General features: G+C 37.9%; 1 protein-coding gene across 1 annotated transcript in view; it reads left to right on the top strand.

The window, feature by feature from the left end:
- The window catches only part of TENM3 (teneurin transmembrane protein 3), a 672,586-nt gene that overhangs the window by 410,485 nt on the left and 235,376 nt on the right, over nucleotides 1-26,725 (top strand). Inside the window, exon 4 of the mRNA XM_006834421.1 lies at nucleotides 20,031-20,269. Within this exon, the coding sequence (XP_006834484.1) occupies nucleotides 20,031-20,269 (239 nt within the window). The remainder of the gene's footprint in view (nucleotides 1-20,030; nucleotides 20,270-26,725) is intronic.

The following is a 26,725-nucleotide window of genomic DNA, read 5'->3' on the forward strand; positions in this document are numbered from 1 at the left end:
AAAAAGCTTTTGCAATGAAAAAGTTATTGGTCTTGCAAAATTCTATCATGGAGTCTCCAGCATCATTTTTAGCACCAATGTCATATTTTCCAATTACTGATACCTCCTGTTTGTTTCCAACATTTGCATTGCAATTGCCAGTAATTATCAATACATCTAGGTTGCATGTTTGATCTATTTCAAACTGAGAGAGCTGGTGAATTTTTTCAGTATCATCACTACTGGTTTTAGTGGTCCATGCATAAATTTGAATAATAGTGGTATTAACTGGTCTTCTTTGTAGGTTGTGGATATTGTCTTATCACAGACAGCATTATACTTTAAGATAAATCTTAAAATATTTATCTATTTCATTTTTATCTATCTAGTTTTTTATCTAGTTCTATTTATCTAGTTCTATTTCATTTTTATCTAGTTCTATTCATATTTATCTAGTTCTATTTCATTTTTGACAACTTTTATCTAGTTCTATTCATATTTATCTAGTTCTATTTCATTTTTGACAACTTTCAATTTTCCTAGGTTAATATTGTATACAGTCCATGTTCTAAATATTAATGGAACATGGAATGCATATAATATTACAGCTGTTTCTCCTCATTTTGAGTTGTGTATCACTCACAAATGAAGGTCCCAAAACATTACTCCATTTGCATCATCACTATCTAGTCTACTTGAGGAGGCAGCTCTTCCCAAGTCATATGTTGAGTGATTTTTAACCTGAAGAACTGATCTTTCAGCATTATTCTGATGCTATTTATCATGTCTCAATATTCAGTATTGTGGTGTTAGCTGACAGTGTACCATTGCTATTCATAAGGTTTCCAGTGGCAAAACACTTGGAAGAATGTTTCTGCTCCCACAAAAATTTAAAGCTTTAGAAGCCCTATCTATAATGGTCACTATGAATCGAAAGTGACTCATCTGCACTTAATAACGTGCAGCTGTGGTTATTTACAAGTTTTATGTAAGGCTTCATCATTGACTAGTTTCCCACTCATGGTGACCCTACGCACAACAGAATGAGACACCGCCCAGTCCTGTGCTATGCTCACAATTGATGTTACATTTGAGTCCATTGCTGAGGCCACTGTGTCAGTCCCTCTTTTGGGGGGATTTACCTCTTTTTGCTTACCCTCCAGTTTACTAAGCATGATGTTCTCCTGACAACATGTCAAAGTATGAGAGATGAAGTCTGGCCTTTCCTGCCTTATAAAGAACGTTCTGGCTGTACTCCATCCAAGACAGACTTGTTTGTTTGTCTGTCAGTCTATAGTACTTTTTATATTCTTCTGCAACACCATAATTCAAATGCATCAGGTCTTATAAGGTTTTCCTTATCCTTTGTTCGACATTTAAGGTGATTTTGAAAGGTGTGAAAAATAATAATAAAAAAATGAATTTAATCACCTTTGTTGTTGTTGTTGTTGTTAAGTGCCGTCAATTCTATTCCGACCCACAGCGACCCTATGTAGAGTTTCCAAGGAGCAACTGGTGAGCTTGAATCATCGACCTTGCAGTTCAAACCAACATTGCAGGGTAGCTCATTAACCTACAGTGCCACACATCTCCTTAGCTGTCTAGAATTTTGTTTCCCAATTTTTATAGATCAATAAACATGTAATTTTTTTATCTGCCATGAACCTGTTTGTTGTTCAGTGCCATTGAATCATTTCTGAGTCACAGGGATCCCATACAGGGTTTCCAAGGAGCAGCTGATGGGTTTGAACTGCTGACCTTGTGGTTCAACATCCAGTGCTGATCCTACAACACCTCACTAGGAGTCCATGCTCGTGTTTACATATCCACTACTACAACAAACTGATGCAGAATCAACTGCTAAAATCAATATCATTATTAATATATTCTTATTGCAAATTTTAATGTAAGATATTTAAAACACTTTTTGTCTAAAACCACTTTTTGTAATATTACTAATAGCTCATATTAATTAAGGTAACAGCAGTAAAATGTACTTTGTTTATAAGCTTTTCATTTAAGGCATTTTTCTTGCTGGGATCACCTCCTATTGTGAAAGTTGTCCAAAGATAATAGCACATCAATTCAAAGTGTAATAGATTTGAGACCACAACATGCTATCAGCATGAAGAAGTAGCTTATCAGCCTCACTAACTAACTGTGTCACAGCTAGAATTATGACATATTTGTTCTTTTGTTTTCATGTCAAAATATATAATTTACATTTTAATGTTGATTACTTACTTGAGGGATGTTTAACTTCTCTATAACATTTTCCTTTAAATTGCATAAGTCAGAGGTAATAATAAAGAAAAGGTATTGTGTTATTCTACAATATTTTCTTTATATCAGTCATAGTATTTTCTTTGTATAATTTTATAATGTATATTACTATAAGTAATAAGTATATTAGTGGTGGAAGTGATTGTGTGCCATCGAGTTGGTTCTGACTCATAGCGAGCTATATAGGGTTTCCGAGGCTATAAATCTTTATGGGAGCAGAAAGCCTCATCTTTCTCCCATAGAACCATTGCAGTTAGCAGCTTAGCTTATAATCCACTACACTATCAGGGCTCCTTAATAAGTATACTGTTTGCTATAAACTTTTTAATAAAAAAGTTTATTAAAAGGTTTATAGTAAGAATGTATTTATATTAGAAGCAAAATAATTGATCCATTTTGATCAATTCCAAGATGATTCTTAGAGAATTTACTCACGCTCACATGATTTTCTAGCGTTTTCCTATTTGAGAAAGAATTCACTACCATTGAACAATTCTGCCTTACAGGCACCTGTAGGACAAAAGAACTGATCCATAGGGTGTCTGAGGCTGTATACCGTTAATGAACTAGTCTGCCTCATCTGTTTTCTAGAGTGTCTTCTGGGCTCAAACCACCAATATTTCAATAAGCAGTCCAATGCTTAACCTACACTGCCTCCAGGGATCGTTATTTGTAAATATGCGAGATTAAATTTACAAAATGCAGAGTAAATATTGCATTTTAGTTTATTATTATTATCTCAACATAAGTAAGTTTATTTCTTCACAAGTTTCACCTTTTTTTCATGCCTTAAGATTTGCTTTTCTATCCTAGTGTTCTCATTTTCATTCTTAGTTATTGCTTTTGTCATTTGTTAGGTGCCATTGAGTCGGTACCAACCCATAGCAACTTCATGCACAGCAGAATGAAACACTGTCCGATCCTGGGCCAGCCTCACCACTGTTGCCACGCTTGAGTCTATCGATGCTGCCACTTTGCCAATCCATCTCATTGGGGGTCTTCCTCTTTTTCTCTGACCCTCCACCTTACCAAACATGATATCCTTCTGCAGCGACTGGTCCCTCCTGACAATATGTCCGAAGTATGAGAGACGAAGTTTGGCCATCTTGGCCTCTAAGGAGCACTCTGGCTGCACTTCTTCCAAAACGAATCTATCGGTTCTGTGGGCAGTCCATGGCACTTTCAGTATTCTCCTCCAACACCATAATCAATTCTTCTATGGTCTTCCTTATTCACTGTCCAGCTTTCACATGCATATGAGGTTATTGAAAATACCACAGCTTGGGTCAGGCACACCTTAGTCCTCAAGCTGACATCTTTGCTCTTCAACACTTTAAAAAGGTCTTGTGCAGCAGATTTGCCTAATGCAATGCATTGTTTGATTTATTGACTGCTGCTTCCATGAGTGTTGATAGTTGATCCAAGAACAGTGAAGTCCTTGACAACTTCAACTTCAGCTTTGTTGATAAGAATGTTATTTATTGATCCATTGGTGAGAATTTTTGTTTTCTTTACATTGAGATGTAATCCATACCTAAGGCTGTGCTCTTTGATCTTCCTCAGTAAATGTTTTAAGTCCTCTTCACTTTCAGCAAGCAAGGTTGTATCATCTGCATATCGCAGGTTGTTAATGAGTTTTCCTCCAATCCTGATGCCACATTTTTCTTCATATAACTCAGCTTCTCGGATTATTTGTTCAGCATACAGGTTGAATAAGTATGGTGAAAGAACACAACCTTGTCGCACACCTTTCTTAATTTTAAAACATTCAGTGTTCCCATGTTGTTTGAACAACTGCTTCTTGGTCCAGGTGCAGATCCTCATGACCACAATTAAGTGTTCCAGAGTACTATGTTGTCCATAGCTTGCCATGATCCACACAATTGAAAGCCTTTGTGTAGTCAATAAAGCACAGGTAAAAATCTTTCTGATATTCTCTGCTTCAGCCAAGATCAGCAATGATATCCCTCGATCCACTGCCTCTTCCGAATCCAGCTTGAACCTCTGGAAGTTCTCTGTCAATATATGATTGTAGCCATTTCTGTAGTACCTTTAGCAAAACTTAAGTCATTTGAGATATCAAAGAGATTGTCTAATGATTTCCACATTCCCTTGGGTCACCTCTCTTTGGAATGGGCACAAATATGGATCTTTTCCAATCAGTCAGCCAGATAGTTGTCTTCCAAATTTCTTAGCAGAGATGAGTGAGTGCCTCCTGTGCCACCTCACATTCTTGAAAGCTTTCAATTTTTATTCCATCAGTTCCTGGTGCCTCATTCTTTGCCAATTCCTTCAATATACCTTGGGCTTCCTTCTTCAGTATCATTGGCTCTTGATCATATGCTCCCTCTTGAAATGGTTGAACATTAACCATTTCCTTTTGGTACGATGACTCGGTATTCCTTCCATCTTCTCTTGATGCTTTCGGCACCATTCAATAATTTGCCCAGAGACTCTTTCAATAACGAAAGTCGAGGCTTATATTTAGCATTCCAGTCATGATCCTACAGCGCCACAACAGGACTCCATATATATATTATATGAAGGTAGTTATGTGTCGTGGAGTCGGAATAAGGTTGATGATTCAAAACCACCACATGTTCCTTGGAAACTCTGAGTCACAGGGTCACTCTGAGTCATAACTGACTGGATAGCACTTAACGACAACAATATATATCTTACTAGATTTAAGAGAGAGCAGAATATATTACCTATTTTCACTCATTTAGTTACTTGTATGAGAGCAGAAAGCCCTTGTCTTTCTCCCGTGGAACAGCTGGTAGTTTTGAACTGCTGACGTTGAGGTTAGCAACCCTATTTGTAACCACGACACTTCCAGAGCTCCTTATACATATATATGTGTACTTGATTTTATCACATTTTATAGATCAGAAGCTATCACTACTACCATCTTTGATCAGGTGTGGTGGTACCTTCGCTGGGACCAATACTAGAAACATCACCAGGACTTTTACACCTTTGTCCTCAGTAATTTCAAATAAGAAGTTATACAGCAGGTATATTGTACAGGAAAATTATTTTTTTCTTTCTTTGCTTCATAGTAGCAGAAGTATTAAGCAAAGAGGAGATTATGTATGTATGTATGTAGTACTAGGTATTAGGAGGACTACACGCACACATTTAGTTCTTTTACAATATTTAGAACTTAATTTTTCAGAATAGTTACTAGTAGATCAGCTGGTAACATATCATTTTTGAAGGATAAGTAGAGGCAATTCTTACATAAATAAGTAACAAAATAAGGGAAATTGTTTTAGAAAAATTAAAAAGTTATAAAACTACCCCAATGAGAAAGGTTAAGAGTCAAGATTTTTCAAGTGGTTGTAAATACCCAATGTGAATTTTAAGCTAGACTTGGCTCACAATCTGAGGATAAATTTCAAAGAATAAAGAAAAATGAACCCCTTATCCTGGTGTGGTGCTGTAGGGTCACCACTGGACTGTGAACCACTAGGTTAACAGTTCAAACCCACCAGCTCCTCCTATGTAGGGTCGCTATAAGTGAGAACCAACTCAATGGCACTTCATAACAACAACAAAAGATGGTAGGTGCAATGTTGCTGAATGTTCTATAAGTACACTGAAATATGGATACTATAGGAAACTATCAGAGGAGAACAGGTGAAATTAAAAGAGATCAGTGAAAGGGAATCTTGAACATTTTAAAGTCATTTGATCCTGAGTTCAAATGAATAGAGCCTTGTATTGCTCCAGCTCCATTTGTTCTCAGTTGTGCTACCAATAGTAACTTTCTAAGGAGAGTCTGTTTAATTCACTTTCTGACTTGTTAAGCATTCTTGATGACACTCTTGAGGTTTAACATAGAGCTAGGAAACTAATATCGCCATTACAATGGTTCTCCGAGTGTCTTCCCTGGACCAACAACAGCAGCTGCTAGTGTTCTACCCTAGACTTACTGTTTTAACCCTCCCTCCAGGTGATTTTGATGCAAGCTAAAGTTTGAGAATTTCTGTTTTAATATATGGAATTGTCTGTTAGTACTTATACTGGCATGGTGATGTAGGATAAGCAACCACTGTGTTGGCCTTTCAAACCCACCAGCTGCTCCTCAGAAATCCTCCACAGGGCTGCTATGAGTCAGAGCCCACTCCAGGGCACATAATAACAAACAACAACCCTGGACTACATAACTTCACAAAACCCTGCCAAAATCTGTAATTGTATAATCACATTGATTGAACTGTTTGCTTGCTGAAGATAGGTGACTGTGAAATACCTTTTGCAGACTTATGCAGATGCTAGTGTGGGTGGTCTTCTCCCTGAAAATTCACAGCAACTTCTGTAATCTTTTAGCTCAGGAATCTTACAGAGCTGCTGAGGGCCAACATCCTTGTTCAATGGAAATGTCTTTCCAAATAGCTATGCATTTAAGCAGAGTCCTGGTGTGGCACTGTGGACTAATGTGCTGGACTGCAAAGTCATTTGAACTACAAGATCAGTGGTTCAAGCTTACCAGTTGCTCCTTGGAAACCCTATATAGGGTCAGTATGGGTTGGAAACGACTCGACAGCACTTAAAACAACAACATTTAAGCTTTGAGTAATTGTACTATGTCTCTGGATATCTATTGAAATCAGTTGCCAGAAAGTAAGGAAAACAGACAGGAACACATAACCTAAGCTTGCTTGCTTTGGTTATATGTTTAAAAGCTACCAGGAATTTTGCATGTCCCTTGATCATTATATAAAGCACATTATTTAAATAGACTGTTTTCAGCTTTTTAATTTTAGCATATAATCCAGTTTGCTTTGAAATTTAAAATCCAGAATTTGAGAGTGAAAGTTCTAAGTACTGTGATAATGAAGAACAAGTTGTATTTGTTCAAAATGCTGGAGAATAGTTAATGTGTCTTTCAGGTACATCATTTCTTTTTGAATGTTGTCTTTCAAATATTTTCCTCCTGCAATATTTAATGAATATTTTCTCCTTTCTGTTGTCCAATACAAGTAACTAAATGAGTGAAAATAGGTAATCTGGAAGAAAACATACATCAATTAAATTTTATCTATTTTGACAATTATTAAAACAATTATATCCTCAAATGAATTTCAGGCAAACCATCCATTGTTTTGGCATAATCAGTAACTGAAACTACTCTGAGCTCAGTAATTAATTTTAACCTTCATATATTTCCAGGTTACTTTAATCCACATATGTAGGATTCATTTTCTTTAGATCTGAAAATGTCATTTTGGATGAGTCGTTTGATGTTGAGGAAATCTTGTGAGACCTTTAATAAGCCTCTTAAATCCAGGAAGTCATATTTTGCCAGAAGGAAAAGGAACCTATATCTTAAAATTTCCTTAACTCTTAAGTCAGAACTTTGGATTCTGAAAAGGTTATGCATTTGGCCAGGTATATAGCTGTTCTTTCGTCTCATTGGCACTTTCTCTTTGAAATCAAAACATCTGTCTTAAAACAATGTATATGCTTGGTAAATTTTCATTGATTTGCCTGGAAACATCAGTAGATGGCAAGATATAAAGATGTTTTTTTTAAATATCACACATTTTGTATTTTGTAAATTACTTTCCTTGTCTAACAAGCCATAGAAGATGAGAAAGAAAACATCAGCATTTCCTGTGCAATACTGCCTTCCTCCTACAGGATACAATAGATGTTACGTACAATAGGAATATTTTCTAGGTGTCTATATGTCACTAGAGTCCTGGTGTGGCGCTGTGGGTATATGTGCCAGACTGCAAAGTCATTTGAACTGCAAAGTCAGCAGTTCAAGCCCACCAGCTGTTCCTCGGAAACCCTATACAGGGTCACTATGGGTCAGAACTGGCTCAACGGCACTTCACAACAACAACAACATATGTCACTAATAAAGGTTTCTACTGTGCCTTAGGAACAGATGCTGACCACTAACTACTGTACGCTTTTCATTCTAGTCATTTGCTTTGTTTTTATATAAAACATGGATGGAAACAAACTATTTTCAATGAAGATCACCAATTATGAAGTTAATTTCATTCAGTACTTGGCCATTTTCTTTTTGACTTTTATTTTGTGCCTTCATCTCCTGTTGAAGAAGTGATTCAGACCACTTTGAATAAGTGTACATAATATATTTCTCAAGGATGCTTTTCATTTTGGTCCCTATAATTAACTTACTAAACCATGTTCTTGATCTTGTTGTTGTTGTTGATAAGTGCTGTCGAGTAAATTCCGACCCATAGCGATCCTGTATAGGGTTTCCAAGGAGCAACTGGTGAGCTTGAACCACCTACCTTGCAGTTCAAATGACTTTGCAGTCTGACGCCTTAGCCCACAGTGCCACACCAGGACTCCTTTCTTGATATTAGAAAAATAAAATTATTATATCAATGTCCTGAACAAGAGACTATATTTTTCCTAGAAATTATTTTCTTTTTTTAAGTTTATTGTAGTGAAAGTGTACATGATAAAGTGTATATATTCTAAACAGTGTTTCTACATGTATATTTCAGTGACATCGATTATGTTCTTCAAGCTGTTAATCATTCTCACTATAACTCCACCACCATTAACATAAACTCACTTTCCCCTAAGCAGAAACTTCCACTTTCTCCCTACTTCTCTGATAACCATTCATAATCTTTGATTTCTGTATATTTGCTTATTTCATGTAAGTGAGATCATATAATATTTGTCCTTTTATAACTGACTTTTTGCACTTAGCATGATATTGTTAAGGACCATCCATGTAGCAGCATGCATCAATATTTCATCTCTCTTTGTGACTGAGTATTATTATATATATCGCATTTTAGCTGTTCATATGTATTGGTGGGCATTTAAGTTGTTTCTACTTCTCGGCTATTAGTTTTTAAAAGTGCTTAAGTGGACATTTATGTACAGGTCTCAGTGGTTCTCATAAGTAGTTGTATTATGTATATGTTTTTGTTGATAAGTGCCATCGAGAACTGTCTGACTCATAGCAACCGTGTATAGAGTTTCCAAGGAGCGGCTGGTGGGTTTGGACCACCAACCTTGTGGTTAGCAGTCCAGTGTTTATCCCACAGTGCCACAAGACTATACTGCATTTAATTTTGCACTTGATGGTGCTGTTTTGGTTGTTAAAGTGCCATTGAGTCAATTCCAACCCATAGTGACCCCATATAGGGTTTCCAGGGAGTGAGCTTGAACTGCTGACCTTGTGGTTCAAACCGACATTGCAGTCCACTATAGTAACCAACAGAGCCACACCATGATTTAATTTTTAAATTAAATTTAAATTTACTGGGGAGAAAAATCTGATGCTCTTGGCACTAACATTCTTATAATGTAAGTTTTGTGATGATTTCTTTGAAAGACAAATCCAAACAAAATTGTTAAGTTACTAGAGAATAAGTGTACCTGCTAAAATGCGGGGTAAAAATAGAGAGCAAATTTTAAGTGGCCTAAAACAAAAAGAGATAGAAATGATGATTGGACATAGGGCATATAGAAATAATTATGTATACTGTACAGGTTCAATATTTAAAGTATAGCATTTCATTTGACAGGAGAATAAAATGCGAAATGAAAATGTTAAATTTGCTTTTTCTCACCTCCACCAAGTACTTCCAGAGGAGTACTCAGAACATCACTCCACCCACTCTCAAAAAAAAAAAAAAAAAAAGGAGTAAAAGAAAGAAAAATGCTGTGAACGACAGGATGCAGGATTCATTGGGGGAGGATGGGAAACAAATAATTGCACCAATTAGAGAAATGTAAGGATTAGAATTACTGACTTTGACCAAAAAGACAAGAATGGGGAAGAGCAGGAAAGATGAAGTGATTCAGTGTTTGCCCTTGTTAATTTTAAATTTGTAACATGACCTCCAGAAGGATTTATCATAGAATTGGTTAGGAATAGAAACTACAAAAGAGGGTGGAAGTTGAAATGAAGATGTTGGTTTGAAGACAGATCAATAAAGGAGCAGATATTTTAACTTAAAAAAGAAATGATTTATTGAACTTAATATCGAGTAATCCTTCCCATTTATGTCTTAGTCGCTACATAGCATTACAAGTTAATGATGCAATGCAGTCCTGAAGTCCTTGTCTTCTTCTTGTTGTTAAATAGAATCCCCCTCAAGATTCCAAAGCCACAAAGCAACTGTTAGTGTTCAGTGACCTTCTGCACCAGCTGTCTTTTGGGCTTTGAAATTGATTTTCCTCATCTCAGTCTCTGATAGTCTCTCTTCAAGTGTGCCTGTCTAGTTCATCACCAGAGTGAAAACGGTGGCACAAATAACGGAAGAACTGGAGGCAGGCGTCATGCAGGGCATCATTAGAAACATCAGAACAAAATCAGCCTGCTCCGGTGTGCTCTGAGTTAAAAAGAGGCGGCAGCGGCTGCTTCTGCTGCTGTGTTATTACTGAATACAATGGGGAATATGCTCACAAGATTCACATTTTTTCATTTCCAAATATGGTCTGAGAAGTAAAGAAAATTTCTCTTTATTCCAACAAACCTCTTGTGGATGCCAGGTCAAAGCCATATGTTTTTGATAGTAATTTAGCAGGATTTTTTATACATGACAGCGATATTCCCAGCACTGTGCGGCCTGGCAAAGAGTCACAGGATGGGGAAAGACTATAAGGACACACAGAAATACGTGATTTACAAAGAATTGTTCTTTGTTATTAAGTGCCGTCGAGTCAGTTTCTGAGGAGCGAGTTGTGAGTTTCAACCGCTAACCTTGCTTATTATGGTCACGTGCGAATCCTACAGCACCACAGTTGTTTTCTTTTATGGAAAATCATTATTTTCATCTCGCCGAATTTGTAATATTCGTTTAATGTTTCATTTATTAAATACGTGTGGGGTTGTGAATATATAACAAACATTGTATTTGACCTTGAGCTGTCCAGTCAATTTCAACTCATAGGAACCCTGTAGTTGTTTTTAAGCAGTCCAGTGGGTTCCAACTATAGACCCTGTATAGGGTTTCCTAGGCTTTAAATCTTCACAGGACCAGAAAGCCTCATTTTGCTCCCACAGAGTGGCTGGTGGACCCAAACCGCAGACCTTGTGGTTCGTAGTCCAGTACTTAGCATATGGAGCTGAGTGAACTTTGCCATTGGGCTTCCAAGGTTGTAAATCTTTTATGAAAGCAGACTGCCACATAGTTATCCAGTGGAAGGCCTGCTGCCTTCAAATAGTTGACCTTTTATTTAGCTGTTGAGTGCTTTCACCACGGCACCACCTGGCTACCCCTATGCTTCTAGGTATGCACTAATAACAATATAGACTTGCAGTGGTTTTCATTGTACATGTTGTAGTAGAAAGGACATTGTTGAGTGTGAGAAGAGAGTGTCTTGCCTACAACCAAAACTAACATATTCCTACCAAATCTGAAAATAAATGGGCTCTGCTATAGAATGTAAGTTGATAACACACCTTTCCTACTATTCTAGTTTATGTCTAGGAAAAATTTTACATGTATATCGGGCAGTCTTTCATTCTGTTGTGCATGTTATTATTGTTGAGTGTGATCCTGTATAGGGTTTCCAAGGAGTGGCTGATGAGTTTTAACTGCCGCCCTTGCGGTTCAAACCGACCTTGTGGTCCAGTGCTTCATCCTTCAGGGCCACACCAGGACTCCTCTGTTGTTGGTGTGTGTTGTGTTAAGTGCCGTTGAGTCAGTTCGACCCATAGCGACCCTGTATAGGGTTTCCAAGGAGCAGCTGGTGAGCCTGAACCACTGATCTTGCAGTTCAGACAGCTTTGCAGTCTGGCGCATTAACCCACAGTGTCACACCAGGACTCTGGTGGTTGTAGGGTCCCTATAAGTCAGAACTAACTCAGCGGCAACTAACAACAACAACACTTTAACAGCTATTTTGTGGCCAGGTTTTATCCAAAGGAACCAGTCCTCACACAAATAATTGGGTGTATTTTTTAAATGATTTGAAAGTATATCAGTTTAAACAATCTTTAGGAATTCCTTACCATACTTAAATATTAGAAAGACATTTGAAAATACTGAAGACCAGTGATTTAAAAATATAATGCACTAGTGATTTGGTTCCTCTTTCCGTGTTTTATGATGCTTATGTATTTATTATGCACCTGTACTTCCCAGGCCCTGATCGGATATCCTTCTGATAATATATGGGTAGTCACTGAAGTGGAGGAAGAGGATATCATACATCAGTGGCAAAAATACATCTAAATTCCATTGCTTCTTATAGAAACAAAAGTAAAAAGTTATTTACAAGTTTTCACTTCTGCCAATTTTCATGAATACTGTAGGAGTTTTAAGATATTACATTTTTCTTTTTAACAATATCTCATAGTTGTATTTTCTTCTAATAAAAGTAATAGTTTTGTAGCAATTCAAGGCCAGTCCCTGAAAAAGTTTTTTGTCAGAATCACTAGAAAGAATCTCCAAAGCAAATATTGACATCTCAAATTTTGGAAGTTAAAACAGAGATGGCTAATTTGAAGTCAGTAGCTGTCTCCCTCATTGTCTTGCACATGCCTTATTTGAAGCTAAGCATGTAAGCTGTAGAATCTAATAGCTCAGGTTCAAATCCCATTTCTTCTTTTTTTAGCTATAGATCCTTGACCAAGGTATTATTTTCTCAGAGATTCATTCTCCATGTCCACAAAATGATCACCATTTTACAAGTACAAGGAGGCTTCAAAAAGTTCATGGGAAAATGACATTAAGAGATAGCAGGATTTTCCCATGAACATTGTGAAGCCCCCTTGTTATTTATTGAGCCCATATTATGTGCCAAGAACTTTCTAAGTCCAGGAAATAAAGAAGCGATTAAGACTTCATGGCATTTATGTTGTAATGGGTGAGGACAAATAGGTTTGTGGGGTAGGGATCATTCTCTCTTCATCAGCTTAGTTTGTTAGAAATACAATTTTAGTTTTTATATTTCTGTGTGCATTTTTACTTTAAGCTTGCATTTCTGGAAACTTTATTTCAGACCCTCTCCTACCCTGGCTGCCCCTTACAGCATATTCTGAGTACACCCAAGAGCAGCTGCTGCTTGAGCCTTCTCCACCAACATATTGAGTCTTCATGCTATCATTCCTTCATTATTCATCTCTGTGTTATTGCAGATACGAACTTCATTCCTATCTATGAGGCCCCTTCAATCCAGTGGCTTCCTCTACTGTTTTCATGCTACTCTTTGGAGCCATAAACATCATTTACCTCCTTACCAGTCATGCTGAGGCACAGGAATCTCAATGAGGTTCTCTGTAATGGCATCCACTAGAGATTGCATGCATCAGTTTTCTTTGGGGATTCCTGTCACCTACTCAGGTCTCTGAGAATTAAGGCACAGATTTCTTTGTTTGCTCCTTGTTCTCTTCTTCTGGTCCTCACTTTAGCCTCTCTACTTTTGAAACAGAAGCCAGGGCCTCTGTCTCTGAGACACTGTGACTTCTGTCCTCATCTGTTTGCCTTTATTTCTATCTCCCTACAGCCAAACTCAAATCAAACCCTGCCACTAAGTGGATTCCAACTTGTAGTGACCCTGTAAGACAAACTCAGCAGTGTTTCCAAAACCATAAATCATTTTTGTTTTTTAAAATGTTTTATTGTGAATTATGTGATAGTTTACATGGGAGAACACTAGCTTTACATTCACCCTATCGTATATCATTTCATTGCCATGGTTACAGTCCCCTCCATGCCTCCTGGTCGTCAGCACACAGCCCCTCTCCCTCTCTAGGTCTAGAGTCCCCAGCTGCTCCATCTCTCCACGTCATCATCTCTGCCTCCATCTCTGGTGTCACTGCTTCTCTGGGTAGAGTCCCGCACTCTGCTCTTCTCCCTTGATGGTCCCAGGGACCTCCACTCCTGGATTGCAAAGTCAGTCCCTCCCCACCTTTTGCTACAAAACGTCTACCTTTACATTTACAACCTTCACAGTCAGTCCTGATAACAATTATTCACTGTTGTACCACATGAGTGCAATCTCCATCTCCTTTCATCAGCCCCACCCAGACAGATTGGATACTACTCAGTGGAGATTCTACCTTCCTCCGCACCCTCTGGATCTAGGCTCCCTCTTGAAAGCTTGTAAGCCAGTCACTTCTTGCCTTTGAAGCCCCCTCATTTTGGGTAGCCAATGTCCAAGTTGCCCATCCCTGTCTACTCTGTGTATGGAGGGAGTGGGAATAATCCTCGCTATAAAGATTTGTTCCCTCTTTTGAGCTCCTGCATCCACAGGTGTAGGTCAAGTTCATCAGATTGTATCAGATTACTCATTTTTTCCTCTTCTTTCTTCTTCTAGTTGAGCTCTGATCATCCAGTCACGGGGGGTGGGAATGATCCTCGCTGTAAAGATTTGTTCCCCCTTTTGAGCTACTGCATCCATAGGTGTAGGTCAAGTTCATCAAATTCTTTCAGATTACTCTTTTTTTCCTCTTCTTTCTTTTTCTAGTTGAGTTCTGATCATCCAGTTGAAGCCAGGTCAAGTGGGTATTATCTTCAAGTGTGGGTGTTCTTGTGCATATGCCCTCTCTTCTTATCAGCTGGATGCTCACTCTCCACTCTAGTCCTCTGTGGCTATGTCACTGACTCTGGGCCTAGGAGTTCCCAGGTCTTGCCATACTGCTAGCCAAACAGGTCTCCACCAGGGTTCACAGGAGTCTATTGAATGTTGTAGGGCTTAGCTTGCAACTTCATTGCTGTTTTCCCCTCACTTCACCTCATCGGTGATGAATATGGTCACCAATCAGAGTGCATGTCTGCTCGTGTATTCCAATTGAGTTTTAGTCTTGGAAGGGTAAAACCGTAAATCTTTATGGGACCTGACAGCCACATCTTTCTCTTGCAGAGTGTTTGGTGGGTTTGAACTGCTGACCTTGTGCTTAGCAGCCTACTGCTTAACCCACTGTACCATCAGGAATCCTTTCTCTCTCCCCAGCTTTTAATAAACTGGGATATTTTTCTAGTTTAAGGGGAATCCTTATCGCCAGAATGTCTAAATTCTACCCCCCACCCAAGCATTTTGTGTATGTCCAAATTCCCATTCCTACTTTCTCCCAGAGGTTTTACGTAGTTCCCAAGACTTGAGGAAAAGGAATCTTTCGTTGGCTATGCATCTGTGCAGTAAATGATTGTTCTTCAAATGTTACTTGTTTCTTTGTGTATAGCTTTATGGGGTAGCTGTCGCTGCTATTTCTGTGTGTCAAGGATGGTGTGGAAGTAGCAGAGGGAGCCTCAGACTCTTCTGGGAACTTGTCCCACCTCCCTTGAATGCTGCCTACAAAGCAGAGGGAAAGCATCTTTCAGAGAATTCTCTGCTCTCATCAACTCCTCTCTGTTTCTCTTGCTGTACCCAGCCTGAAAATATTATTCTAGTCTGGGGGGGAAACCCCTTTTATTCAACACTACACATCCCCCAAATCTCATGGATATAGCTCAGTCCACTCCATTTCCCCCAGTAGCCTGGGCATTAAAAAACCAGCAAAAGACTCAGGCTGTTTCTGTTTTTCATCTTGTTTCAGCTCTCCCAGAGGCAATGAGATAAAGTATCTGCTAGGATTGAGAGGAATAAGGCAAAGCAAAGACAGAAAGGGGGAAAATTCCAGGAGGAAGAAAGAGATACCCACACATTTTAAATAGAATTTAAAAATATAACTTATCCAATGGAGTCCTGCAAGGTCAGCAGTTTGAAACTATCAGCTGTTCCGTGGGAGAAAGATGAGGCTTTCTGCTCCCATAAAGATTTACAGCCTCGGAAACCATGTACAGGGTCACTATGAGTCAGAACCGACTCCACGGCACATAATCACCAACCAGCACCATGGAGTTCTGGAATCCTGGTTTGGCGCCGTGGGTTAATGCACCAGACTGCAAAGCTGTTTGAACTGCAAGATTGGCGGTTCAAGCTTACCAGTTGCTCCTCGGAAACCCTATACAGGGTCGCTATTGGTCGGAACCCATTCGACGGCACTTAACAACAACAACATGGAGTCTTGGCAGGACGCTATAGGATAAAGCACTGGACTGCAAGGTCAGTTTGCCCCGAAAGGTTGGTTGTTCAAATTCACCAGCTGCTCCTTGGAAACCCTATTCAGGGTTGCTATGAGTCAGAATTGACTCCACAGCACCTAACAACAATAGTGAATCCTGGTGTGATACTGTAAATTAAGCACTGGATTACTAGCCACAAGGTTAGCAATTTAAACCCACCAACTGCTCCTTGGAGACCTTTACAGAGTCCTCATGAAATCAGAACTGACTCAATGGCACGTAAAAACAACAGCACAGATAAACAAGGTTACAACTGATTATATTAAGTCTTTTGAAGAAAATTAACATGATGATATGATGAAAAATAAAGGAAACAGGAAAGATCCTTGATGGCAAAATGATTGACAGTTCAAATCTACCGACCATCAAGCAGTTCCATGGAAGAAAGACCTGGCAGTTCGCTTCTATAAAGATTACAGCCAAGAAAACCCTATGAGGCAGTTCTACTCTGCCGCATGGTATCACTCTGAATCAGAACTAACTGGACCACATACAACAGTAACAACGGAAACAGAACTCTGGATTGGTTGGTGAGGGAACACCTTTTTAGCATAGCAACATTTGAACTAATATTTCGAGGATGAGGAATGAGAATACAAATAATTATTTTATCTTTCCATTCATTATGTTACTTAATGAAGTAACAGTACACAAGGCACTTAGTAAGGACTTTGGAAATGGCGATTATGGAGAAAATGTACTCTAATGTACACCATTAGACTGTTGGGGGAAAACTCCAAGAAGATAACAGTAAGATCTCTATCAAGTTGCATATACTGTCTGGTATCTTCTCCTAGAAAAGTAAATATGCATCCCTGGGGTTGCTCTTATTTTTTAATCCTTTGTGATGGGAATGAGGGAAATGTGTGGTTGCATAGTGGTTATGACTCAGGCTGTGAACCGCAAGGTCAGCAGTTCGAAACTACCAGCTGTTCCACGGGAGAGAGATGAGGCATTCTGCTCCCATAAAGATTTACAGCCTCGGAAACCCTGTACAGGGTCGCTATGATTCAGAATCGACTCCACGGCACAGAGCCACCACCACAATGAGCTGTTGAGCCTCTTGATCACTTTTCTTGTATAGTTATAAAAGAAATCAGAATCTAGATCAGACCTACGGACCATATCAAGCCTTGCTGCAGCTTTTGTACTGCTCATGAACTGTTGATTTTTGCTAGACATGTTAGAAAATAATGTAAAAAATAAATATTTACACACAACAGAATATTTCACAATGTTGACGAATAATGATGAATCTGTGAAACACTTCATAACATAGGTAAACTTGGAGGACATTATGCTGAGTGAAATTAGCCACAAAAAGACACGTATTGTTTGAGACCACTATTGTAAAAAGTCAAGATAAGATTCACATACTAAACAAAACATTCGTTGATGGTTGCCAGGGGTGGGAAGGAAGGGAGAGTAATTCACTGACTAGCGGTAAACAAGTGTTAACTTGGGAGACTTGGGATGCAAATATAACAACACTAGTAAGATATGATCACTTAGAATGGTCAATCATTCAAGAACCAAAAGGCAGCATTTTCCTAAAGAAAGAAGTTAGAAAGGTTGGAAAGGAAAGTAGAATGGAAAAAGGAATCCCAGGGAAGAAGTAGACTAATTGATACACGAAGTGGATTCCAGTCTATTTGAATCAATGCACCTAAAATTATTTGCATAGTATTAAAGGTAACTCATGAAAATATGTGAAACATGATGATTTTATGTATTTACGTATTTTAATTTGATGACTTACAATAAAATCAAAACCAGTTGCCATTGAGTTGAGCTCCCTACTAATGGCAACTCATGTGTGTCCGAATATAACTATGTTCCACAGGGTTTTCTCCTTTTTTTAATAGTTTATTGTGGTTCAAAAAATTTACAAAACAAATTAGTTTCTCATTCAGCAATTTATATACAGATTGTTCATAACATTGGTTGCAGTCCGTACAGTGTGTCAACTTCCTCATTTCCACTTTGAGTTCCCTGTTCACTCAATTGTCCTGCCCCGTCCTTCCTTCATAACTTTGTTTTTGGACAAACGCTTTCCTTCTGTCCTCATATTTTTTGTTAGTCTTATGAGCATGTTCTTCCTGGGTGTTAGCTTTCACTTGATAGGCTGTCTTTTATGTGGCTGAACAGTGATCTCCAGGTGCGACTTCCAGTCTAAGTTAGAAGAGTACCTAAGGGCCATCATCTCAGTGGCTCCACCAGTCTCTATCAGACCAGTAAATTTGATTTCTCTGATGAATTTTATTTTTGCTCTGCATTTTTCTCCCACTCTATTCCACACACTCTATCTATCATGAGCTCGGTCAAAGTGGTCAGTGTTGTAAACAGGCACTATCTAATTATGGAGGTTGGTGGAGGCTGTGGTTCATATGGTTCATTAGATCTTTGGACTAATTGTTTCCGTGAGTCTTTGGTTGGAGAGAAACGAATAGTATTAACAAAAATGGCTACTTACAAGCTTTTAAGACGTCAGTCAGTGCTCACTAAAGTAGGGTGTAGACCACTGTCTTTATGTACTGTTTTGCCAGTTGACTTAGATGTTTCCAAGGACTATGATTCTTAGCCCTCAAGCCCCACTATCTCAATCCCAAGAGAAGCTTTGTTATGGCTAAGAAGTTTTCATGACTCTGCTCTCTGTTCCACATGTTTTTCAGTGGCTGATTTTTTTTTTTAAAGTAGATTACCAGACCTTTCTTCTAAGGTGGACTTAAACCGCTAACCTTTTGGTTAACATCCAGGTTCTTCACTTTAATAGAAATCATAAAATGAGTCATCTTCTAGTTTATTTGTATCCAGTAAAGAATTCCTTCTACAACATCCTTGTCATGTGATTATTCAATTTCTGCTTAATTAGTTTCAAGGTAGGGGAATATACAACTATTAGAGGCAGTTTGCTCCATTAATGTACAACTCAGTTGTTAGGAAATCTTCATATTTGGCATAAAAATCTCCTTCACTGACCCCCTTCATTTATTTAGGCTTAGATTTAGAGAACAGATTTCCCTTCTTGCTTATGTTTGACATAAGCTAAAAATAAAATTAGTTTGTATCACTTGAGGACAGATCAGCTGCCTTTGGCCAAGCCTGTTAATTCTCATTAGTGGGAGAGCAAGATAGAATTGGAATGTTTCCATGGACATACAGAAAATAATAAATCAACCTGCAGAATATCAAAGTGATAATGCATAGATGTGTTTACATAAGTTCTTCGTACTAGTAAATACATATGTAACCGTAACATAATAGGATTGGTTTCCTTATGAGAATTGTAAAAATGTTTTTAAGGCAATTCATAAAGGGAAGTTCTAAAATGATTCCGTGCAAAAAAATATGGTATGATTAGAATAACTTTATAGTCTCTCAAGATGTCTACTTAACATGACCACCGTCCTGTGTGTGCATGTCAGAACCAAAAGACCAAACCCAACCCACTGTCATGGAGTTGATTCCGACTCATAGTGACCCTGTATGACAGGGTAGAACTGATCATTAGGGTTTGTGTGCATAAAGCCTGAAAATACCTTAAAATAAGCCTCTTCCATTAGCTATTTCTAAGAGTTGATTTTTGTTGTTATTTAAATATGTGTCTCATTTTTAAATCTTATGAGATAAATGGAAAGAAGAGAGAGAGACAGTGAGAAAGGAGAGCCCGTGTAAAAGTTGGCTCTGTCTCTCACATTTTAATGTATTTGTATCTTATAATGAAATTCTCCTTTTCCACAGGCATTTCCTATTCAAAACAGGAACAGGGACAACGCCACTGTTCAGTACTGCAACCCCAGGATACACAATGGCATCTGGCTCAGTTTATTCGCCACCTACCAGGCCACTACCTAGAAACACCCTGTCAAGAAGTGCTTTTAAATTCAAGAAGTCTTCAAAGTACTGTAGCTGGAAATGTACCGCACTTTGTGCTGTAGGGGTCTCGGTGCTGCTGGCAATACTGCTATCCTATTTTATAGGTAAGAACAAGTTTACAGAATTATTTTATCCATGAATCAAGATGCGATCGTGTTGTTATGCTGATTTAATGTATTTAGTTAAGAAGTGCATTTTGTGAGGGTACTATAATATAAAACAGAGTATTTTCATTAATTTGCAGAAGGTTTAGATAAATAGAAAAGCTAGGTTTGCAGATAGCTTTATTTCCATGAAGACCGAAATATATTCTGGGGCACAAACGAGTGTGTATTTGTGTTTGACTTATACCTCATGAAACATGGTTAGTTCTATGGCATTCCATGTACACAATATAATTCATGCACTTGCAGGAATTTCCTTCAATGCATAGTCAATAGGGAGCTCTCTGCTCCTTGTGAAATTGCACTTCTTTCAGCTAACTCAGCTATCTAAATGTAAAACTCATCACTCAGGGTCATCAGCTCGCACTCAGGAACCCTCTCCAGAGAACTGAGCATCCATAAAACCATGAATGGGTTATATACTCGCTCATATATGTGAATTTTTTTTTCATCTTTTCAGGTGTAGTATTGATCATGTTTTTCATTTAATAGGTAATCCAAGTGATGGAAGCTACTAATAGAAGTTGTAAATATCCCTTGTACTTAACTATTTCATAACACAGATGGGCATACAAACTCTTGGAAATTGCTTTTTAAGTTGTCAAAAATGACCACATCAGATTTTGATCTGCTCCTAAGTGTAGGGAAAAGCCTACCACATTGAAATGCTAATGGTATCCACTGAGATAAATCACAGGCTATGTGGTTTTATCCACCAAGAACAACAGCCAGTGATGCATCTTCAACTTTACAAAGCGATTTGTGATGCCCCATGAAATCCCATAACTGAGTAAGAGTATTACAGAGCTATACATAGGGTAGTATAATGCTTTAGCACTGAGCCAGTTCCTACTGTTAACTACAGTATTCCTTAGTTATAAGTTATGAACTTTGGAAATGAACTAACCATGTTGAGTCATAATAAGAAGCTACATAATATAATTTTATCACATGAAGAAGCTTCAGAGATAATTGAGTTGCAGACAGCAGCTATGTGGCATGATATGTATTATGATTTGAAATCCTCTGGCCATGGCAGACATCAGTAATCAATTGGAGCATCCACAGAACCTGGATCCTGCCTCCTTAACCTCATCAGCATGCTGCTGACGGTCAGTCCCCAGATATCAGGGATAAAAGCAAGATGAAGCCTGTTTGTCATTTTTAAAATCTGATTTAACTCCCTCCTTATAAAAACCATCAACCATCAACCAAAAAGGTTTGCCACTTGACCCAAATGACGGACTAGTGAAACAATACTCTGGGATTTTCTAACATCCAAGACAAATGTGAGATATCAAAACAACAAAAATCAGTATCTAAAAGCAAGTTTCTAGTGTTTAAGGAGAAAATATCCTAGCCACTAAGCGAATCTCTTCTAGTTCCCTGTATAAATTATTTGTGTCTGTCAGGAGAATGTTGCTAAGAATTTTAAATGGCTGTGAAATGCACTGGTCCTAAATGGGATGCAATAAATTAAGCATATACATTTTATTTTGTAGGAGATTCTTTTGACTACAGTGCATGCCAAACAGATAGCTAAATACTTTGGAGGCCTGGAATTCAGTGTTTGTGTGTTGACTGGTCAGGCATGGTTTCAGATTGTTAAGGACCGTGTCTGGTTATTATTTTGTTATTGTTAAGTGTCATCGATTCAGTTCCAACTCATAGCAACTCTGTATATGGTTTCCGAGGAGCAGCTGGTAGGTTTGAAGCTCTGACCTTGCGACCAGCAAGCCAGTGCTTATCACAAGTTAAATATTTTGAATATCAACCTTGGTACCATTTAATCTTATTTACATGGCATCATCAGAAGGAAATATATATATACATATATTTTTAAATCAGGTAAAGCATTTCTTTTCTTTATCAGTTAGCATGCTGAAACATTTTGGAATGAAAATGTTACCTAGATCCTTAGAGGAGAAATAGGGTACTTCTCTCAGGGAAGGCTGTCCTTCTCTAGTCAGTGTGTATTTAAAGCTGAGAGCAGAAAGGGGGCACTTAGTTGTCCAGCCAGATTGACCTGATAAACCCTAGAAGCAATGGGAGAGCAATGTCTTTATCAGACTGACCTTGCATCCCTTAACAAAAACACAGCTCTACTTAGACTTTTTTTTTCTTCACTTATTTACTGGTCACTTTCTCACATGTTGTTGTTGTGAAGTGCTGTCGAGTCGATTCCAATTCATAGCGACCCTATATAGGGTTTCCAAGGACCTGCTGGTTGGTTTGAACTGCTGACCCTGTGGTTTACAGTCCAGTGCTGATTCGACAGCTCCACACCAGGACTTTTCTCTCTCTCTCGTATTGGTGGTCAATCATAAATTCAAAGCTTAAGAAATAAGTTTTGTTTATTTTTTTAAAGTATGAGGAATTATTTCTATCTTAGAATATTTGTTCTCACCTTCTGTAAGGTAATGAGAAATTATGAGAATTATAACATTAATATGTCTCTTCTCTAAGGGAAAATTATCTCAAGATAGTCAAGGTGAGTAGCCTCTGGAAGGAAGGAGAAAAAAAGAACAGTGGGAAGGAATGAGGGAGAAAGGAAAGGAGGAAGTGAGGGAGGCAGGCAGGCTGACAGAGGGCGCACAGAGATTCTGTAGGATAAGCCCTGGACTAATTTCCACAAGGTCAGTGGTTCAAGCCACTGTGTGGGAAAAAGATGAGACTTTCTGCTCCTGCCAAGATTTACAGCCTTAGAAACCCTATACAGGGTTACTGTGAGTCAGAACCAACTCAATAGCACTTAACAACAACAATTTCTATTAGAATTTCAGAGAATAAAGCAATTTCTATTAGAATTTCAGAGAATTAATAACCCAAAAATGGAAAATTAATTATGATCCTAGAATGCATGGGTGACCATTGTTAACTTTTGGTTTATAATCTTCCAGATATCATACCTAGGACCCATATTTTTACAAAAATTTTGCAACAGACTTTTCTTGCTTGTCACTTATACATCTTCAAGAAAATATTATTTTTGGCTATTTTTAATCGAACCAGTTTCCAAATATGTAATGACTGTCATGTGTGTATATTCATTTAATCAAACTTTGATCAGAATAAAGTCTTTGAAAGAAACTTGTTTGAACTATGACCAGATTACCCTCCATTGCCAATATTATTAACCTTACCTGTATCTTAAGTTGAGAACATTTTATTCTTATTTTAACTTATTACCAGTAGTACTGAATATCTTTTCATATGTTTATGAATCAGTTGTATTTGTGAGTGTGTATACCCATTTTTTATTGGGGATTTTCTCCTTTCTTTTTGGTTTGCGAAAGTGTTTGTTTATTAACATATGAGTCCTTTGGTACATTTTTTTTTGTTAACTTCCATCAAGTTGGTTCTGACCTTTTATAGGGTTTCCCAGGCATTAAATCTTTGAGTGAGCAGAAAGTGTTATCTTTCTCCCACAGAGCAGATAAACAGCTCGAACCACGGACCTTGTGGTTTATAGTCCAGTGCTTATTGTATGGAGCCACCATGCTCCCCCTTTGTCATATATGTTATATATATCTTTCCAACATATCATTTACTTTGTTCATAATTGCTTTTGCCATGTTGTTGCTAAGTACTGGCAAGTCAGTTCTGACTCATAGCGACCCGATATAGGTTTTCCAAGAATGACTGGTGGGTTTGAACTGCCAACCTTGAGGTTAGCAGTCCAGTGCTGATCTTAGCAGCTCCACATTTTAAAATAATCTAATTTATCAATTCTTTTTTCTTTATAAGTTTTGTCTTCCAGTTATACCTATAAAGTTCTCCCTTGCTGTAAGTATTATTATTAAAATTCATTTCAATTTCCTTCTGGGACTTAAATAGTTTTTCAGACCTTTTTAGGTCAACAGTTTTCTGGACATTCTGATAGATATTAGATATTCAAATTATCCCTTTATTTTAGAAGCTCATAGTCAAACAGTAAAGATATGTCCACAAATATTCTTTTAATGGTCCATGTTTTCAAATCAGCTTGATATGAGGGGGCTTCAAAAAGTTTGTGGGAAAATGTAATGAAAAGGTGATGGATTTTTTTCCACAAATGATAACATGTTTGGTAAGGTGGAGGGTCAGAAAAAAAGAGGAAGACCCCCCCAGCGAGATGGATTGGCAAAGTGGCAGCATCAATGGACTCAAGCATGGCAACAATAGTGAGGTTGGCCTAGGACCAGGCAGGCAGTGTGTTTCATTCTGTTGTGTATAAGGTCACTGTGGGTCGGTACTGACTCGATGGCACTTAACAACAACAATGTATGAGCAGAAGCAAATTGAAAAGGCAGAAATGGCCTGTCTTGGGCTGAAGATACTGGAGAAAGGTTTGACCTAGCCGATGGTGCTTACACTGGAGCTTGAAAGATGAAGAGGAGTATGTTCATTAAGTTTGTCCACCTGATGCTTCACCTTGAGAAGAAGGCATCAGAGGCATGGAAAGAAAGAAATGTGAAATATCTACAGTGGTCCCTGTGGTGTGCTCACTTTTGCCAGGCATTGAAACGAGAGCTATGTATGAATTAGCTCATTTAATTGTCACAACACTATATTATATATACTCTGTTCATTTAATGAATAAGAAATGTGTCACTTAGACAAGTAAAGTACCTTGCCTAAGTCACACAGTTACAGAGTGATGGAAGGGAGATTGGACATAGGTTTTTGAAGCTTTAAAAGATTCTTTAGTGGTATTCCAGAACTTGTAATCTGATGAAAGAAACTCCACATGTGTGCCTTTCTAATGTTAATGTGTCTCAGAATCACGTGGGGATCTTGTTAAACATGCTTAGTCAGACTTAGCTGATCTGAGATGGAAACTGAGGTACTGTATTTCAGACAAACACCCGGATGATGCCAATGCTGCTGTGAATAGCAAGGGTGGAGGCCAGCACTGTCAAATGGTGTGACTGTGGAAATGCTCTGTTTCCGTGTTGTCCCCGTTCAGTAGCCACTAGACACATGAACCTTCTGAGCACTTGAGATGTGGCCAGTATGGCTGAGGAACTGAAATTTTCATTTTTTAAATTATTTTAAGCGAATACAGCCACATGTAGATAGTGGTTACCATTGTGACAGTGCATGTCTAGGCAACCTATTAGAAAACTAGGCTAAGTGGGAGTTTCTGAGGTCCTGTCGGCGTAGAGAAATAAGCCCAATTGAGAAGGCTTCACTGATACATAATGTAATTAAACATGCCATAGTTTGGCAGATTCCAATTTTTTAAAAAACCAAATGTCTAAGCATTTGCACATGGCAAACTTCTTTTCGGCAGAGTCATGTTAGGATTTTTTAAAAAAAAATAATCTTATGATTAAAATCTGTGTCTAATGCATTAATCTTTAAGTTGCTATGCCTTTATACAATGGAAATCCAAATGATTCCTAATTACAAATTCTAACTTTGAGGATAATAGTTAATGATACAGACCTATCAAAACATACCTGGGCTATGCCATTCTTATTCTTTGTTCTGTTCTGATTTTTTTTTATTATGAAGATATACAACAGCCTATAGCTGTTAACCAAATAAAGTAAAGAAAGAGTTAATCTGTTGCTTACTATTTTTTTCTTTCACTGCCTACTTTTAGTCAGTTATGAAATGAATATAAGTCTTGATTATTGCTCTTTATCATTGTTGTTGTTAAGTGCCGTCGAGTCGGTTCCGACCCATAGCGACCCTGTACAGGGTTTCCGAGGGTGTAAATCCTTACGGGAGTAGAAAGCCTCATCTTTCTCCCGCGGAGCGGCTGGTAGTTTCGAACCGCTGACCTTAACGTTCGCAGACCGATTCGTAACCACTACGCTACCAGAGCTCTTTATCATAGAAGACTTTTTTTTCCTGTATGGAAGATAGTCTGTTGTACACAGAGAAAAATGCCACAAATTTCATCATGAAGTATGATTGAAGGATGATTAAATACAAATCAAGTAAATATTAGAATTATAATGGGAGCATAGTTAAAACTAGAACAAACGCTATTCACATCTAACTTGATATAATACCGTAATAGCAAATTAACTTTGTATTTCCATGTATTACTCTGCAGAGTCTGAAAATTACAAGAATTTCACATGAAGCTTATCACTAAAGGTTCTTCAAACTTAAATAAAAATCTTGTCAGAAAAAAATGAAACTAGCATGATTTTTTTTTTCTCTCTTTTTCACCCCCTCCTTTTGGCTAGATTTGTTTCGACCAGTAATTCTTTAGACAACAGATTTTTAAATACCGTCTTTATTGTGATGTGCTTCATATATCATATATTTTATCTATTTAAAGTGTATGATTCAATAATTATTAGTGTATTTACAGAGTTGTACAATTATCACAGTCACCTTAATCATTTTTGAACATTTTAATCACAACAGAAAGAAACCCTTCTTCCTTCCCATTCC

The sequence above is a fragment of the Chrysochloris asiatica genome, unplaced genomic scaffold (assembly GCF_000296735.1).
Source record: "Chrysochloris asiatica unplaced genomic scaffold, ChrAsi1.0 scaffold00011, whole genome shotgun sequence".
Classification (NCBI taxonomy): domain Eukaryota; kingdom Metazoa; phylum Chordata; class Mammalia; order Afrosoricida; family Chrysochloridae; genus Chrysochloris; species Chrysochloris asiatica.